This window comes from Typopeltis vanoorti, chromosome 2, assembly GCF_054136105.1.
Source record: "Typopeltis vanoorti isolate ZY-2024b chromosome 2, IOZ_Tvanoo_1.0, whole genome shotgun sequence".
NCBI classification, from domain to species: Eukaryota; Metazoa; Arthropoda; class Arachnida; order Uropygi; family Thelyphonidae; genus Typopeltis; species Typopeltis vanoorti.
This window is the reverse complement of record NC_143550.1, coordinates 71,646,127-71,666,242: the sequence shown is the minus strand read 5'-3', so window position 1 is coordinate 71,666,242 and position 20,116 is coordinate 71,646,127. Positions and strand designations below refer to the sequence as shown.

General features: G+C 36.4%; 1 protein-coding gene across 1 annotated transcript in view; it reads left to right on the top strand.

The window, feature by feature from the left end:
- Positions 1-20,116, top strand: part of kug (FAT atypical cadherin kugelei) — a 599,114-nt gene that overhangs the window by 62,995 nt on the left and 516,003 nt on the right. Inside the window, exon 2 of the mRNA XM_090401756.1 lies at positions 9,908-10,222. Coding sequence (XP_090257882.1) covers positions 9,908-10,222 — 315 coding nt within the window. The remainder of the gene's footprint in view (positions 1-9,907; positions 10,223-20,116) is intronic.

The following is a 20,116-nucleotide window of genomic DNA, read 5'->3' as shown; positions in this document are numbered from 1 at the left end:
GTGTGACGTGGAAACTTGGAAAACTGTGTTATGGAGCGGCCAATCACACTGCACCCTCTACCGAGCAGATGGACAGGTGTGGATGTAGCAGATGTCCGGCGAACGTCTCTTACCAGAGTGCGTAACCGCAACTACGAAATTCGGAGATGGCGGTGTGATGGCATAGCCCTGTTTTTACTGGTTTGGCCTCGGACCTCTGTATGTGGTGCCGCGAACATTGAACTCCGAGAGGTATCTGAAGATTCTAGACAATGCAATGCTTTCTACTTTGTGGAGTTGAAACTGACCATTGTCTCTTTCAGCAAAGCAACGCACCTCGTCGTAAGGCTCCTGTTGTAACTGCGGTGGTTTGTGGACTTGAACGTCACCACACTTGACTGGCCTCCGCAGAGCTCTGATGTCAACCCTATCGAACATCTGTGGGATGTGCTAGAGCGTCGAGTGAGGTCAAGGGACGTCCGCCCCACAACAGTCCAGGACCTCATTACATATATACAGGAAGAATGGCCCAACATTCCCATTGATCGCCATCCTGCGCTTGTGGAAAGTATGTCCCTAAGGATTGCTGCGGTCGTCGCAGCAAAAGAAGGTCTACATCTTTCTAAGGTGTGCGCTATAGCTGTTTGTTCCTTACACTATGGTGTGCGTTGACTTCTTTCCAAGCAGTGTATAATGGGATGTCAACTACGCACTCATTATTATGAACTATGCAGACAGGCACTTGAATATCGTGCGCTGTTTGTTAACATGCACGTGCAGATTGATAGTGTTATTGGTGAGACATAACCATCACTGTGTGGTTTTTTGAAATTACAGCCAAAGCAACTACGGTTACGACATCAGTATATTATGTCTCTTCCTTGCGAGATGAAAAATCCAAATTTTGGTTACCAAACTTCCACTTCCGTATGAGACCGGTTAACTCTCCACGAGAAGGGGGAAAAATACTACCAAAAGTTTCTTGCGTTGTAAGAGGAATTTGAACCCACGATTTTTCTGCCACATGGTATCATCAGTACTGACTAAGCTACGGAGACACCCTTCATGCACTACAGAATTGTATGTGGAGAGCAGAAAGAAGAACCATATGATGAAAGTGCACAACAGAATGGTACCAAGGTTATAATGATTCACGATTAATGAACACGAGATATCTGAAGTGAGTTTGAGATATATATACTCGTGTGATTCCATTTTAGCTGATCATTTGTATATGAAATACGTTTGAAATGCACGTTGTATATTAAGTGCATTTCAGAAAGATTCTTGTCGTATCTTTTAACAGAGGAACAATTTCTTTGGCGTCCCAATGACTACCACAACCACGGCAGCCTTTATCTTTCGCTGTTTTTGGATTTCCTGGGAGAGAAAACATCGTGAAGATGTTTTCTTTCCCAGGTTCAAAATAAAAATAACTGCTAATCTATTCATTAAACGGATTTCAATGAATATTTCTGAACATTACACAAAACTGACAAAGTTAGTTTCTTAAAAGCAGAATTCTGAAAAAAGTTATTGAATCCCACCCATGAAAGGTTGTAAACCGGTTGTGCCCTTACATTAGAATTAGTACTTTAAGCGAGCTAAGAGTTTGAATAATCCAGGAACGCCACTTTAAGATTAAACATGATACTTCCATCCTAGAGCACGTATTAGCAGGATGGTAATGGTAATCTTACACTGGCCGAAGAAAATCATCTACAATCTTAAGGCATTCATAAATATTCGTGAGTGATTCGAACTCGCAGTCTGCGTGGTGGGGAAACAAAGACGCTATCCACTCGTCTAGTTTGCCCGAAGAAAAAAAAAAACGTAGAGCTAAATATTATTATTATTTACTATCAGAAAATAAACTTGAAATAGCGAAGCTGGTATTAAAACTTACTGATTCAAAATAAACTGTAGGTAATCCGAGTTAGTTCCAAACAAACGAAATCTTTATGCATTTAATAAATTGCAATTTAAAAGTGAATTCGATTATGTGCTTCACAGACAAATCAGTTTTCATTACGAAGTATTAGCAGAAACCAGACATCTCCTTCGTATACAACTGGGAGGTGGAAATTAACGCACATGTAATCGATCTTAGTGATTTATCTATCCGTTACTATTCTCATTCCCTTCCTGCGAGGGTTTTCATTTGCCCGTTCCTCGACTAGTGATATTTACGTTGGCGAGTAACACGACCGGATCTTCCCCCTCCCCCCATAATAGAAAACAATCCCGCCACACGTAAGAGGAAAATGCATCGTAATCTGATTAGCTGCTGGAAGCTGAGCGTGTCAGCAGCCGTCTTCTCTCAGCAAGTGGGCCATCACGGAATCTGTCACCAGCCGATTACGTTTGTCTCCTGAGCTCCTGCTCTGCCGTAATTCAGTCTAATGCAGACAAATAAGTCAACATCCGAATACCTCACCCCGCTATCTCAGCTTAACTGACGAGCCAAAGGGAAGCTCCCACTGTAAGTAGTAGTCACGTCCGGTTTACACAGCTTCCTGATGCCGCCGACGGAGAAGGCGTGAAAACTTCGGAAGGAAATGAACTTTCCGAAGTAGCGTGCAAAAGTTTCGCATCTTTGGAAGGGGGGGGGGGGCAGAGACTCAGAGCGCGTTGTAATAGTAATGGCGGCTGTAACGTGGTTACTATCTCCTTGGCAACTCGTGGAAAGGCGTCTAGCGGGAACGATGGTTTATGTGTCTAGGGGAGAAAATAAAAGTGGTGATTATGTATGGGAGTTGTGTGCGATCGATCCGTACTGGTGACCATCCGCTTCTTATCATGGACTCGATAAAAGGATCTCAAAGTTGGAGGGACTTGACAAGAGTAATGTGCATTTTTTTACGTTATGTTGTTATGGGATGGCAGTAAAGAAACGCTGTTGAGGTGCACTCAGAAACACCAACTGCAAAGGAATGAGCTCGTAAAAGGAGAACTTCCATCCTGACTGTCCACACACCTATCGTAGTAGTGATGGTGAATACGTCAGATAGGATCCATCCCCTGTTTCGGAGTTTATCAACCAAAGTACAAGTCTGAAGTAATTATTGCATTTCATCGAATATGTACCCCCCCATGCTTTTTTTAACGTCATATCAGAGATCGGCATTCTTGTTAATTAACTTCAATTAATCACATTACCATTAAGCAGAAGTTTCAATTAGCCTGCATTAATAATTTAATAAGTTTTGAACTTAATATAATTTTATTATTTCATCTCGCAAAAAAACAGTCGGAAGAATGATTAAATGTTGCAATATGGTTTAAAGAAGTACAAGTAGGACGATCTCTCATGTCAATCTAGAAACAAATGTCATAGATAGGAAAGAAAGATAGTTTCATTTAAGTCGGAATGTTTGATTAAGTGATTTAAAAAAATCTGGGAAGCCCATTCAAGTGGCATTATATGACTACTGAAGATAAATGTGTTGGGATGAATTTATCTTGAATTATTATCATTCTCTTGAAGTTAATAAACATCACACAGCTCCTCACATTCTGGATAATGCTAAAATAATAGGATAGAACATCTGGTAACTGCTAAATTCCTATTTGCTCATCTTCTAGTTGAATACACTATATACTGTATTATGCACATTGGGGATCAGAATGCATACTCTCAACATTAGTTCCAACGTTTTGTGCCTTCCTTCTAGATTTACGCTTACGCAAACCTTATCGTGAAGGCGTTCGAAACCTAATCCGACAGATTAGGTTGGTTAATCTTTATTCCTCTAGTGTCTGATATTTCGTGTGTTCTGCTGGCCGGTTTGCCTGTTTTGATTGACGAAAAATTCGAGTTTCCGAGAGGAAAACCCCACCATCACTCTATGAGACCGGCTAACGCAAATCATTTTATTGAAAAGACTCGAAGGTTCGTCACATCGTAGACGGAATTCGAGCCCAGGTCTTTCCAATCAAAGGGTTTATCTATACCAACTGAGTCGTATGATATCCATGTCGTTATGTTAAGGGTTATGAAAATTCTAATCCCTGTCGAAAATCCAAATATAATATTTTTCCAAGCCGTTTCATGCTTCTAGTGTTGTAAATTATCATTTTACTTTCGGAGGCAAAAAAAAAAAAAAAAAAGTGTTTCTGTTTTATTATTCGCGAACGAGTGCAAAATTATTCCAGGAATTTTAATCCAGTTTCAAAACTGCATTGCCAATTGATCACATTGAACAGCCAGACAAATTGGTCATTTGATCTCAACGACATCGAAAAATAGAGTAATTCAAACGAATGCTTGTACTAAAACCTTAAAATGCACGAACATTATATTGAAGATTGACTACGATCCCTTCAACCTGTGTTTACAATAGTCTTGCATCTTTGAACAACGAATGTCGTGGGTGTTCAATAAGAAACTGTCGCTAATGGAATCCGGTGCCTATTTACTCTCGGAACGGAGGCGTATTACTCTGGCTGTTACTACCTTACTGCAGCAAACAAGAATGCGGCACTCACACGATTTAACTAATTTCCTGACAGAGGCAGATGGTGTCGTCTCCACTTATCTATAAGGAGAGCCGCGTGGTATTAGAGACGCCAGTAACTAGGAAAAACTAATCGGGCAACACAGCACTTGAACCTTAATATCGAATTTCCGCCGCTCCATGCACATATGCTTGATCGTCCTATCCTCCCCTTTATCCTTTTCCGGAGCGCTAGCTCGTTTCAAAGCAGTTACCTCCGAACAAGCACGAAACCATCCTTAATTTCGTCCCGTTTCCATTATTGCCATGGTTACTTTGTGCTGTTCGGAACTGTCGGGGCGTTTTCGCAGCTTGCGTTCGGAGAACACTTGTTGATGAGGGATGGAGTGTGATCGTAACTCAACTGTCATCACGGCTTCTTATTTATGTCGTTATTCGCGATTCACTGTCACAGCCGGTGCTACGCAACTCGTGCAGTAAATAATTACATCGTGACACTTGCTCAAACTCGGCTATGCTCTGTTCAATTTCTGACCTTAATGAAATATGTGACACATATGGAGTTGCAATGTGTATATCATGTAACAGTTAATCGAATTCTGACCTCTGATATAGTATATTTCCTTCGCTAGGTTGGATAGTATATTGCACTTAAGAAACTGTATTCTTCTTTGCATTCATATTTTATCCTAGCAGAAGCAAACTTTCTCACATGATTATCTTCACGACTAATTTCTTATACAATTTAGGACTCTCTTTATTAGAATTACTATGTTAACATAATCTTAAAACGAGCGATTAATCTCTTCCTTCTGTTTAGTAACTTTCGGGATTTTGTTAGCGTTTAGCCATTCTTTATTCCGTGGACTTTCCGCACTCCTTGCTAAAAAATACTGTACACTAGCTGTTTCGTACACATTCTGGCTCTGAATGAGTCCCTTTAGGTCCTTCAGAGGGACTCTAAATAAGTATATCAACAACATGTCGCACGCACAAGTAAGCAGTTGAAATGCCTGTTGTAAGCTTTGGATTAGTCCTCTGTACTAATCCGTAAGACAATGGATACTCAGTTGTTAATCTTCTTATGCAGTTCACGAGATGTGAAATTTTGTTGTGGTTTAACCATTAGCTTTATCAAGAACGCCTGAGAGAGCGATTGTCATTTTGAATTAAAACTTTTTTTAATTGTTTATTAAATAGTTCTTTGTTATTTGTTTATAACCTTGGTGTCAACCTTGCTGCTGGTTACCCTAAGAGTATGGTGGCCACAGATAAGATTCTTGCGAGGATCAATAATTCTTTTAGCTTCTGCCATGTCAGGTGGTGCTAGAATCAACTTTCTATTAGTTTACAGTATATGCATTTATTCGCAGTGGCAAACGGTATTTATGCCACCAAATCACTCACTTCGGGACAATTCGCTGCAATTTTTAGAATAAGATAATTTACATATTCAATAATTATACCATAAACGTATCTAAGATAAGATTTTTTTTTTCTTTCTAAAAATCTGCGCAATGTGCGAAACCATTTTATGGACGTAGTTCATTTCACAAGTCTCTTTTGAATAACCTTGAAACAGTCAAGTGTCCTTGTAACAAGAACTGAAAAACTCGACCTATCACCCCCCTTGTTCAAGTAGAGTGTTGGTGAAATGTCGCTGAAGTGGAAAGCAATAAAAGAAGCACTTGATCAGAAATTAAAGGACTGATGCTGCCAGGAAAAAGAAAAAAAGTGGGAGCTTTGTGTTGTACCACTCGTTTCTCCTCCCCCCCCCCTCTATCAAGAAACGCTAAGCAACTGTCGAGGAATTGAAACTCGTCTGAAAAGGACTTGAGTATGCGGAGTACAAGTTGTATCTTACCTAAGGCCACAACCTGGTTACAAGCAGGTTGCAAGAACATTTCGATATAATTAATATCGAAATCCTTGTTTTTTCGCTTTTAATAATTCAAAGATAAATAGTAGAAGTATCTACTTTGCTTTAATTGGTAAATGCAATGTGATATTCATAGAAAAGTGGGCAGGTGTCCGGAAAAAAAAAGGTAACCTGTTTTAATTTCCAGCTCAGAACATGACCACCACAATCCTTTTCTATACCAAGTTTCATTGATCTAATACATCGATAGACTGGATCGTCAATAGCTGGTCGACTGTCCTATTTTTGGATGGCGATGAGAGCCACTTCACTTAAGGATGGCCATGTGTGGCTGTTTCTTCGTCGGAAGTGTCAGATATGATTACCTTGAGTTCACTGTTAAGTGGTGGGAACTTGAGAAAGATACATGACATATATATTCTAAAGGTTCCTGCATATTGCGTTATCAATAGACAAAATGGAGAGAGAGCACAAAAACAGTGAGATCTCAAAATCGGTCCTTCTTTTCATTAACAGTGTCTATATTATTACCAGTGAAAAGGTTATGCCCTTTTTTTGTGCAGTTCTTACGCAGTTTCTGAGTTGTACTAGCATCACTGTTCACAGAGATTCGGCATCATCAGTACATACGCATTTCAGTAGTTTTCTCTTCCTTGAGATTTGAAAATATTTAAAAAGATCCGTACATGCGTGACAACGACGAAATTAATTCTTCGCAAACCCCTACGTTTGGATTGTGGTTTATTGCCGAATCTCATTTTCATATGTATTTTCAGTACTGTTTTTTCTCTAAATGTCTTTTAGAGAAAAAAGGCCATTCCTCGAAGCGATCTACTATACATATTCCAAAACTTCATGATGGAATATTGATTGTCTAGTTACTATGGAGAAATAAATACTAACGGTATGATTCGAATGATATCTTCTTTATTTCGGATTGTGTAAATTTTTGTTTTAAGTTTTTGTTTGAACTCATCCCTTATTTTCTCAAATTTGTATTATAAAAATTATTTTCTCTCATTTTTAAGTACCAAAATTAAAACTGAAACAATTTTAATTTTGTTTCATTCTTTTTCTGTCTTTTACTCCGTATATTTTGTTATCCAAGAAAAACAAAAAAAAAATATTATTCCCAATTTTTCGAACAAATCATTTCAAAATCTCTAAAATAAAACGGAGAACTTTATTAATAACGAAATTCTCCACCACTTGGAAGTCAACGATGCAATCAGCGATAACGAAATTCCACCACTGTTGGTCTACAGGGTATCTTTTTCTTACCTCACTTACCCATGGACCCGTATACAATCGAAGCATTCGGACAGATGGATTTATTCATATTTCTCGGACATTTGATCAGGTCTAACATTCGGGTCTTATAATAATTTCCCATCCTGTAATCGTTTCACCTCTTTGTTCTTCCTTTCGCAGTTCATTAGATCTAATTTCCTATTTAGCCGTACATCGCAATGATGGTACGTGGTTTTTATCTGCATACTTCGTTCGTCAAGTAAGTATTCTCCGTAGTGGAAAACTCCACAATTTCACTGTCTCCATATACTTTATACTCATTTCTCATTGGTATACCATTTTCGAACTTTTCCCCTTTGATTCTATTCAAAACAGAGAAATTCGGAAAATCTGTCGTTCCTGATTACTTTCTGTGGGATACAATTCAATTCATCTATCATTTATAATTCCTTCACTTTCTTCAACACGAAAAAAAGTTGTTGCTAATCACTATAAATTTCCATCCATATGTTGTAACTATTGAATCGGGTTTTCATCCTCTTAATTCCTTATTTCAATACTGTGGACAGTTTCTCTCTCCAGTACTTCCCTTGAATTGCAACTCAACCGTTTAAAGGGAAATATCAATCGATCCGTCTCGCTGTCATTCTCATTTTACAACATCTCTCTCTCTCTCTCTCTCTCTCGTGTGTGTGTGTGTGTGTGTGTGTGTGTGTGTGTGTCTGTGTGAGAGAGAGAGAGAAACATTAAAAATGAAAAGAAAAGAAAACTGTTATCCATTTTCCATCAGTATTTCAAACGTCGAGCTCCTGTCACTTCATGAGACTAATTTTATCCATTGTGCTGATACAGGTTTGATTCCATTTGTTCCCATTATTCTCCTAGGAGAGGAAGGAACCACTATTTTTCAATGGCTGCTCCACGTTTTTTGTCATTGTTACTGTACCATGAATCTATCCTCACATTTAATTTTTCCGGCAGGATGGAGAAGAAGAATAGTTCACAACTAGGCGGGTTGCAGAATGCTTTCATTTAGCAAGCTTTGCTTAAAGAACACCGCACGGAGAAGAACAAAATACGTTGATAAAAGGAATGAGGGAGTTGAAAATTTCCCACTACACATTAAGCCATCGCTAGTGACTAATGCCTACATTAATGAAACCTCCCCATCTTCGGTTCTATTCTTTGTATGAGTGATTATCGCCACTTGTCGTACTGTCCTTGTTATTAGTTGCGTTGTACGGTCTACTGCATTCCGCTTTTCTTTTTTTTTTTTTTTTTTTTGTTGTTGAACTTAAAACTACAATGAATCAAGCGGAGTTTACCACTGCATGACACTGCAGTACGATATTATTGCCTAATTAGCGGAATACTTATTTAGGTGAACATTCTGTTTAATACATTTAATGTAAACCTTCTTCGTTACCTTGATGTTGTTCACTTATTAGCACGTAGTTTTTCCTAATAAGTCGTATTATGAAGACTCACTATCGATTGAACAGTGTCTTATAGATTTATTGCGACAGCTAAGGTGTCCAGACGATGTAAACGATAACAGAAACAAGGACTTAATGTTCCAGGTACGCGGGTGTAATTAGCCATAGGCTGGTTTTAAATTATCACCAAAAGACTGAGCGAGCTGTAAATAATGAGGTGTTACTGAGACATTGGCGTTAATGTGTTAGTTGAGTTCGTCATAATTGACCAGGTTATACTTTAAACAGTGTTTTCATTTTATTAATGCTACTCGTAGTCACGTTACACGTGGGTATAATTTTGTTATGAACGAACGAATGCAGTTATTGATTTTAAGCTCTTACTGCGATTTCTTTAGTTGTAAATTATAATATCTTTAATGGCCATTTTTATCAGATTGAAACAAAGCCAGCAGATACATCAGTGTCTTTATATAGCATTTTAAAATGGCGATTATGAGCTACCTTCATTAAACGTAATTATTGTATCGAACTGTGCACACGCATAAACGGACAAATTATAGACCACTTTACGGATTAATTTATGCTTCGAAATTACTTTGTTTTCTTCGTGTTTCAAGTGTTGAAAAATCTAGATTCTTGAGAGACGGAAGCAGTTAAAAGTTGAATTTAATTTACGATAATCTCTCTGATTAATTTTGTTCAAAATTTGATAGTTGCTTGAATTTTTCGATTTTTTTTTATTGTTATCAGATTATTGACCCTTTCTAAACTTCGTTTCCATGTCACATATAGATTGATCTCATATTAGTATCAGATATTCATTCTGTAGGTAAACAATTTAAAATTTCAAAATTTATTATCAATATATAACTTTCTAAATTTTTTTTTCTCCTTATATATAGGCCATATCAGAACACGTGCCATTCTGGACAGAGAGACAAGCCCTCGTCACTGGCTGACAGTATATGCACAAGACAGAGGAGCCGTTCCTCTCAGCGCGCGTCTAGATGTCTACATTGAAGTGCTTGACGAGAATGACAATACTCCACTTACTCTTGAGCCCGTCTACTATCCGAGTATCATAGAGCATTCTCCCACAGGGGCCTCTGTCTTTAAACTGGAGGCCTTTGACCTCGATGCTACACCAGATCATCATATACAGTACACAATCTCGGGAGGAGACCCACAGAATTTCTTTCACATCGATCCACATTCTGGTAAGTTTTCTTCTCAGTGTCGCATAATTCGCCTACTGTCTACCCATCAATGTTTCAATGGTGTGTGACCGCGCGTGTGTATTTACTTTTTATATCTCTTCCTTCTCCCTGCAACGTTTTGCTCTTGCAGAGAGAAAGGGAGCATATCAAAATCGAAATAGCTTTGATCTTTGATACTGTGCCATTTCCGGTGAGAATAAGCATACGTCCAACACCTGGTACTACTAGTTACGAATTTTTCTGTTTTGTAAAGATGTTTAAATGGTTCTGCGATTTGAAACAAAGGAATACAATTTGTAAATCGATCTCAGTAAATAGAGTCACTGCAGCCCATTTCTTCAGTTCCCTTTGGAATAAATGTTGAGGATAGAATAACCCAAGATCTGCAAAGCAGTTAAATAAACAAAAGGATTTTTTTTTAAAAAATTATTTCAGCATTTTATTTTGCTATAGAAAGATTTATATTTAACTTTGTACGTAATTCTGAATAGCCTTTGTTTCAATAGGAAAATCTTTAACGATTTCTGTCTTCTTTGCACTTTTCTTTACGATCTTTACTTGAAGTTAAAAAAAATAGCACGGATCACATAAGAAATTATAATCACTTAGACGAAATAAAATAAACATTTTAAAATATGCATTATTAGATATTTATATAAACAGATTTTCGTCTTCAGTCTTATTAAATCTCTGGTATCGCCAGGTAAACAGGGGAAAAAAGAGTTTGGGGGTGTCTCCGTCTGCACATAAATGCATATAAACTCCATAGATTAAAAATAATCAGGCCATCTAGTTTGAATATACTGCTGATTCCGATCATGAGCAAATGTTGAAGCATAAGCACTTAGTGATGCTTCAGCACAAAAGCTCTTTGTGAACTCCGCGTAAAATTTGCGATATTTCGAATGGAGATGTAGGCTTATCGATTGGGAAAAAATCAAACGGTTGCTGCAAAAAAAAATCCAGTAAAATTGGGAAAAAATAAATGGTTGACTATACCTTTTGCCCCTTCTTTTACGCCTTCTAAATTTGCATAGTGTATTTTTTCCCCCTAACTGTAAGGCTACAGACGTAAGGTTAGAGATGGCGAGTGGCGCATGTTTCCAAGTTATAATAAAGCACTCCTAAATAATTGTATTATTTTCCCAATCCATTTCGGATTGGGAAATAATACATTGAATAATGAAACAGCAAGTTTAGGCTACGAGACTAATATATTATGTATGTCAGTTGCAAGCATTCTCCAACCATGATTATTGTTTGGTTGGATTTGACTTATTTTTCAGTCATCGCAATTTTTCCCTCATTAATATGTCATTTCAGCCATTTTTATATTCAATAAGATCAGCATCCAATGCAAAAAAAATTGTATTGTTATTATTTATTGAAGATAGAATATTACTTCTTGATTGTATAGTGAACATATCAGCTTTTATAGAGACATACACGTCTTGTGATTTTGCATTCATTACACTGTTAGCATATTGTGAATTTTCATGACGTTCGCCATTTATTACCCAATAGCATTCACAAATTTTGCTATTTTTGTAAATAAGCTATTAAGCAATAAACAGATTTAAAAAAATTCACTGCTGGATAATCTGCCATATTTATTCAGTATCATATGAGCACAGTTTATACTATTCATATATGTTTTAAGGTCTGAACATGTACTGATATGTCTTATTGGGATACTTTTTTTTTTTCATTGCCCATTAACTCAGCGACTGTATAGGTATGTGAAAGTATATGTGCACAGTGTAAAAAGCGGTTGCATTTTCCCCATAATGAATATTCAGAAAAGAGAACAACAAAACATTACCAAAATTACAAAAATAGTAGGGGATTTTTCAGATTGTTTCGTTAAATAAATACATGTTTAAAAATTTAAAAAAACATTTAAAAATTATCTGCGGTGAGAAGCCTCAGATCCGTACATCTTTAGCGGATATGGTTGATTTTTAGCGAACTCTTTCTGCGAAAACTAGCAGCCACGTATTGCAACAAATAAATTCGTCCCTTTCAGTTAAACTTCCAGTAGTTTCATAAAAGTAAACAAAAACATTTTTCAATGCAACTCAATATAAATTGTCGCAATTTTTCTTAAATAGCTGCAGGTGAAATCCATCCCTAATTCGATTAAAAATATAATAAGGATACATAGACATTTGAACTACTCGATATCGATCTGATAACAAACATACGTATCATCATTGCTATTTAGACACCATAAGTAACATAAGTATCCCTATAAAAGTCTCACCCTTATTAGATAATCTTACTTTTATGGCAGGCGAACAATTTGATATTTTCTTTACTTTCATCGTCTCCATTGTTTTTGATATACAAAGGCAGATTTCAGACTCGCTGCAAGCTACGACCCGGAAGTGAAATTATTGATTTTCTAGTATCCAGATGTGTACATCGTTTTATTGTATATCGGCAGTCAGCAAATCTGTCTGAAATGATAGCGTTCTCTGATTTAACAGAAATGTGTTGTTCTTTCGATGACTAGTGGTGCATGCTACATTTGCCATACTACCAAAGACAGTTGCACGGCAAATAAATTGCCCGTGCAAAACATTTTGATATCAAAGTTGTCACAAACAATTCGTGCATTTTATTTCTTCTATTCGTAGTAGAAAATATACAGATTTGGTGAGCCATCTCAAAAAAATAATCATTTAGCAAACGAGGGTGGACTTATTATTATTATTACAATCATTATGATGATCGTTCTAATAACGTATTTATTAAAGCAATACATAATCTTCGCATATCAATGCAGTATGCACAAGTTTGGATTTATCACATATCCGTAAATCTCTGATTCCCATCGTCATTGCTGATTTGATTAGGCAGATCATCGTCATTAATATTCCACTAGAGAGAGAGAGTAACTGCTTTGGTTTCTGGCTATTCACATATCATGTTCACTGATGTTTAGCATATCCCTTGGTGTCCGTTCGCTTGGTATCCCGTTTAATCGAAATGAGTCTGACATTTGAAAATATCTGCTGTAGTTTACTATAGTTATCCTATAAAGACCAAGGACCTGAACGAAAGACATCTGGATTTTTGAAGGTGTTCCGGAATATTACATGTATTTCAACATTCAAGTGAATAAATGCAGAAGTTTACGAGTTACAATATTTCGATTTTTCAAAAATAATAGTGGGCCGGGATCTTATTCATTCAAACAGTGATGACATTTAAATGGCGACAATTTTTATAATTTGATGTCAAAACATCTGACAAAGACACCAACAATGCCGGAAATTATACTACCACTTAAATAATTTCTTCCTTCAATAAAATTATAAGCACGCGTCTTGCTATTTCCAGCAGGACTTGGGTAAGATTTCTCATTGCTGATAATCTGTTCACTTTACTGAAGTTTCCTGTAATGGTTTTATCAATTTATAAACACATTTAGAGGTCTCACCAATGCCGGAAATCTATCAGTAGCGTGATATCTGTAGCGAACACCGCTGGTATCAATTACGAGACTAACATTGTCCTAGGATTTGGTGGGTTGTAATGTTCGTTCCATGCCACGCGAGGAGTTACGCAGAGGACTCCAAATAGAGACGTAACACACGATGGGATTTAGACGTATCCTGCAATAAACTTATCTCCGCATGATTAAGTTGTATTTGTAATCCGCACGAACACCGACTTTCTTCTTGCTTTATGGAGGAAGAATTGGCGAAGAAATCCTATTTGTCTATTAAACAGACACATTGTATTTGGCAAGCGAGCGATTACCGTGTAAAACTGTCTCCGGTGTTGAACAGAGTAGGTGTCCCACTGCGAGAGGATTAGGCCGTGTTGAAGAGAAGAGCCCATCAAAGCGAAATTGCAGCCAGGAGGTTGGGTAGTAACTCCGAAAACAAGGCAAAGTGACAGCATAATTGTTGACTATAAAACAGAAGGGTCACACTTTACAATATTGTCCTGTGTTGCCTGTTCTTTTTAATGATTTAGTTTGAAAGACGTTTGAAGTCTTTTATGGGTGTCGTAAAGATGGACAAGGTTTTAAGTTTAGGATTTTGTTTTATTTCTAGAGGAGGTTGCTGAACCGTGAGGAAATATCAGAGGGCGAAATCGAAGACTTGTCGTATTGGTGTTGCTTCTGATATGAGCATGCCCGTTCATAGTGATAGAGTAGTGAATGAGAAGGTATCGGATTACGTAGTAATTGGTATTTTGGTTTCGTGACGATAGTATCGTAACATATTAGCATTTCGTGGCGTATATCTGATCCTCCTGGGAGATCCGGGAAGAAAACTAAACATTCTTGATAACAGATAGCGCCTCGGTGTCTTTGACATAATTGCGATTACATCAAACTTCCATTATGTATTCATTGCTTTTCGGGTTCTTTCCATTATATTTTGTGCCTTACGATATCATTATCTTGCTGCCATAAAATATTTCCTGTATCATCTACGAACGTCTCCAAGCCGATTACTTCAGGGTTGATACGCTTTCATTGTCGAAATACTGTACATTTTCTTGTTGGAAAAATAATTAAAAGTCATTTTAATGTAATAACTGAAGGAACAGTTGATGAAAAATTAAAAAGAAGTCACAATTATAATACATATGCCAAGAAAGTATTAAGAATTTATGCAATTTCTTTCAACAAGTTTGCTGTTAATTTTTAATTTAATTTTGTAAATCAAAAAGGCGTGGGATGAATGATCTAGATCGTTGGGATAGTAAACGAATCGCAAGACAAAACTGTTTTCGGAGATATCGCTTAATTAATTGTGAATAACCAGTACGACAAAAAAGCAATTATATAAGAGTTTGGTTAATAGGGTAGAATATTTGTACAATTAAATCATATGAAACGCGATATTTCATTCTGTTTGAAAGAATAGTCATTGGAAAGGTCATCGCTAAGAGTTACAAAAATTCTTAACGTATAATTATAGAACTTAGCTTTATTACAATAACGTCTTTCTTCTCACTTAATTGTAGAGATGAATGCATCGCTTATAGAGATTTAACATCCCTATTAAAAAGAATACTGGCCGGTTAAACACGCGTTTCTACAAAGACTTCACTTTATTTCTTTACAGCTTACTTGTTAATTTTGATGTCTTACTATACTATGCAATATAATAAAAGACTTACATTAAAGATAACTAATAAGATTCTTGTTTGAAATTGAATATATGCTACCGTTGACAGTAGCAAACAAGCCATGGTATACCGTAAAAGAGGCGATAAGAGGAGAATGATGGACTTGTTTACCACTGTGAAGGAACAGAAATCATGCAAGCTAATTAGCTAGACGATTTCCGTCCCAGCACAGGAAAAATAGAGGAAAAACATGTCCAATGGACATGTTTTTCCTCTATTTTTAACAGGAAAATTTTCCTCTTTCTATTTTTAACAGGAAAATTAACAGGAAAGTTTTTCCTGTTAATTTTCCTCTATTAACAGGAAAAACATGTCCAATTAGCATGGCCAGTTAACCTGGCCATGCTAATTGGACATGAATTTATAGTCAGTGGATTGTGAAATTTATTAGATTTGTGCCCATATCTCGAGATGGTTACCATCACACCTTGAACACAAGCTGAACCATTATGAAACGATTCACTTGTAAGAATAGTAACGTATCGATTAATGTAAATCCAACCCTTTTAATGTTAACATACATTTAAAAGAGAAATGTTGTATCGCCATTAAGGCCATTGATCAGCGCTTTATGCAGCGCATCGGCCTTGAATTAATTTATAACTAGTGAAGGGAATCGTGAAAAAAATATAATTCAAATAATTAAAACAAAGCAGGAAACTGTTTTTATTTTCATTAGCAATTATTGTAGTGATATTTGGTTTTTAAATGATTAACTGAAACAGACATTTGTAGCAAGCTAATTATTACGCTGTGTTTTCAAGTTCTTCATGATGGATATTTAATTATGCACTTGGACATCCATTGTTATTCAGATAGCGCCAGACAGTCTGGTATCAGCAGCACCTGAACTCGTTCTCAAATAGAATAGTGTTTGCATCAACTGAAACCAAATAGTGAAAACTCTGCTTATTAAGATAATGAAGTTTCTAGTGGTAATTTTAACAATTTCTGGACATTTTTGGAACATCCAATTTGTAGTAAGTAATTAGTCCTTGAGAGATTTATTTAGCTGCGCTAGAGTTAGCAAACAGCGCCGCCTCCTAACGTGTATTTGTGATATGGATGTTAAAGTTATAAATCTGAGATCTCGAGCTCTCTCTCGTGATCTCAAAACTGAAATTTGGTTGATCACGAGATATTGTTAATGATTTGCGGAGTGATTGGGAAGTTAAAATTGTAATCTTCATTTTACGCTAAAATTTCAAGATGCAAATATACTTTTATAATTTCGTAATAATTTTAAATTCTTATTTTTATTAAAAAAATTTATTTGTATATAATGGGTTATAAGAGTGTTTAATTACAATAAATTCACTGTGTGTATTAAGTGCAGAATATAACAGCTCTCTCTGCTTTGCAGATTTCAAGATTACAAACACGAGAAAAGTTTTAAGGAGTCAAGATCGCTGTGAGTGTTCAAATTTCTTCAGTCATAACAGATTCGGCTTGCCATGTCTGTCTCTCACTCAGAAGTGGAAAGAAAGAGAGAGACAGTGATCTTAGAGATGTTTGTAGTAGTGTAAAAGTTTTGAAATGAAAACCAATGCTGAAGTGATAGCCAGGAAAGTCTGGAACTTTTAGTGGCCCTTCTTCTCACGGTGCAGCTCAAGTGAAGGCTTAAAATGGCAAACGACAGGGAGGCAGCTGTTATGCTTTAAGACTGTGCTGGAGAGTTTGTTCCTCTCTGATGACAGAGTGGTTGCGGTGCGTTCACTTCAGCGTGAACAGCTTTCTCCAGGATATTGACACTGACCTCTTCCACTCTACGCACGTATACGTGTTTATTGACAGCACCGTAAATTTTGTTTCACGGAGGTGTTTTTCTGTGGCAAATTCGTCTCACAGTTTCTTATTTTTACTCGGATAAATCACAGACCGTGTTTTGAATGTTGATAAAAAAGGAAACTGTTATTTGGAGAAGTACGTTTCAAAATCTTTCAACCATTTAGTCTGCCATGCCTCGAATATTTTTAACTGCGCCGAATTTCCTCTTCAATAATAGAAGATTAGTATACTACACTTATAAATGTTTTAAAACAATGAAACTCGTAAACGCGACTGTTTTTGGAACTATTTATGCGTTAAAAAAACAGGCGTAAATTTATATATGCTGTTTTCTTTTGTTTATAATTTTGTTAGTTGTGCTTAGTTTGTTAGTAGATTTCCACAGATCTACTCTGGAAATCTTTAACGCAGATATTCTGCATTCGAATATGTTTATTACTTCAAAAATAAATTAACGTTTCCTTCAAATGAAAAAAAAATACTTGCTTTACTAGAAACAGGCGCTTAATCTAATAAATATTTCCCGCTGTCCTTGTCATTTTTAAGGCGCACAAATGTCATTATTTGAATGGCCTTATTAAAAACATAATCGGCTTCTACTGTCTGGACAGATTTTTAATTGGCTCTTGTAGTCTAGCACCTCATGATCAGCTAAGAGCCGTACGCCTGGTTTGGTTATATTTTTATTAAAATTATTACTTCCTTTTCTTGCAATCTCTTTTGATTTGCGATTATATTCTTTACTTTTTGGTGTTATCTGCTTCTCTGATCATTCATTCCATTTTCCAGAAGTACTGTTTTTATAGTCATTTTTTCCGGTAAAGAACGGATCACTTTATTCTATCCTCGACATACTTTATGATTAATTATTTTAGGTATCTTGAAACTGAAACAGATAATCCGAAAACAATTTATTTGCGCATGCCACAATTTTGGTTATCGATTTTTGAAAAGGACACTGCATTGTGTGAAATTGGAAGATACACATGCATTAGGATGCCAACCATGAGAGTCTCTTTCGACCCACTCTGTAGATATGTGACCAAGAATAGATTGTCCCAGGAAGAACCGCATATAAAGAATGAATTATAAATGGATAATGGTTGCCTCCTTTCTGATCACTTCATTTTTTTTTCTTCAAAGTAATCATTTCTCTTATGTTAACTATTATTATTATTACAAGATACCTTCAGGAATTCATCGAGAAGGCCACATATCAATCCCACTATATGTCATATTTTCTGTTGAATTCATTCACACTATCTGAACTCACGACCTCCAAAGGCAAGCCATTTCAGTCACACATCGCTCTATTCTCATCTTCTTGACGGCATTCTCAAATTTTATGGATGCCTCGTTGTTCTTTAACCACCCTCCATAAAATGAAAAATTCCATTTATTATATCCTATCCACTGTATCTGCATCACCTCGAAAACCAAGAGACCAGACTTGCACACATTAATCCAAGAAAAGTCGTATGAAGGCCTTGTAAAGAGGCAAAATTACTTCCTTATTCTTACTTATCAGTATTCTTTTCAACATTTCAATTTTCCTCTAAGTTCTATTCGCAATTTTTGCTAAATGACTCCTGAACTTCAACTTCATGTTTATTAAAATCCAAGACACCTAACGTGGCTAGTTTCTTCTCGAATAATACGAGTTATGGAATAGGTCTTCAAGTCCCATTTGATAGCAACCTCTTCTGCTCATAGTCCACTAGAAACGTTTCTGTTATGGTATGCTACACACGAAATTTACATTGTTCTAACTAAAGCAGTAGTTACAGAATTGAATGAGTGCATCAAATGAAAGAAAACAGCAGTTGCTGCAACAACTTTAAAAATGTAATAAGAAATGAAATACTGTTCAATCGCTTTTTCCTGCGTGCGTGCGTGCAGCCTCATATAGGTGTATTTATGTAACTTAGGAAGCGTATATTTATTCACTAAATAAATATCTGAAATAGGAAGATCATTTGCGAACATGTTATATAGTAGATGGGTATCAGCTTAGTTTATTACCAGCTCCGCTAAACATTTTTCGCCGTTAAAAACGCTATAGTAAAATGCTGAATAAAAGAAGGAAAGACAGCATCTATGTTGCCTATACTGCAATTTGAAATTTCTAATCGATTTGCCCGTTTGACCTATCCGTTTAATAGAAACTCCATTACGCTATTCCGGAAAACTGTATCGACCCATCTGTTGCTTTCTTTAACAGGCTGTCTATTGGATCAGCTCTTAAATCAATATTATTTGCTAGTCTATCAATGTTTCTGCTTTGCTTTTCTGTTTTTTTTTCTCTTTATATCTTTCTCGTCTGTCTTTTTATAAAGACAGACGAGAAAGATATGAACATCCCGCTTGTCTTATATTAAAACATAATACAAAGATATTCCAAAAAAAAAAATCCTATAAATATTTCTTCCATCTTAGACTGGTTTTGAACTACAGTCTTTCCCACCAACGATATCATTAGTTAAGTATTGTCCTTAGGTGAGTATTTAGAAAATTGCTTGAGAAAGCGTTTCTTTAAAAAACGAATGGAGAGATGGAAAAATACTGGCCAGACTCTCCTAGCAACTAACATTCTCTTCAACTTCACCACACACACACACACACACACACACACACAGAGAGAGAGAATAAACGTTTAATCGACATTTTTTCGATAACATATGACAAGTAATGAATGCTAATACATTTCTTGGTAGTCACCAAACTCCTGGCTATCATATATCTTAACGAACGAAGACAATTGAAAAAGCATTACCTAAATGAAGCCAACAATCCCAGATTTCTTTGTCTGCTTTTATCTTTATTTCTTTGCTGTTTCAAGTGATGTATCAGACTAAAGAACTTCTTTTGCCATATTTGACTCATCTCTCGTGTGGGTTATAATGGAAAGTAGGATGATAAAAGTGCTAATATATCCTGGTTGCTGTGATGGTA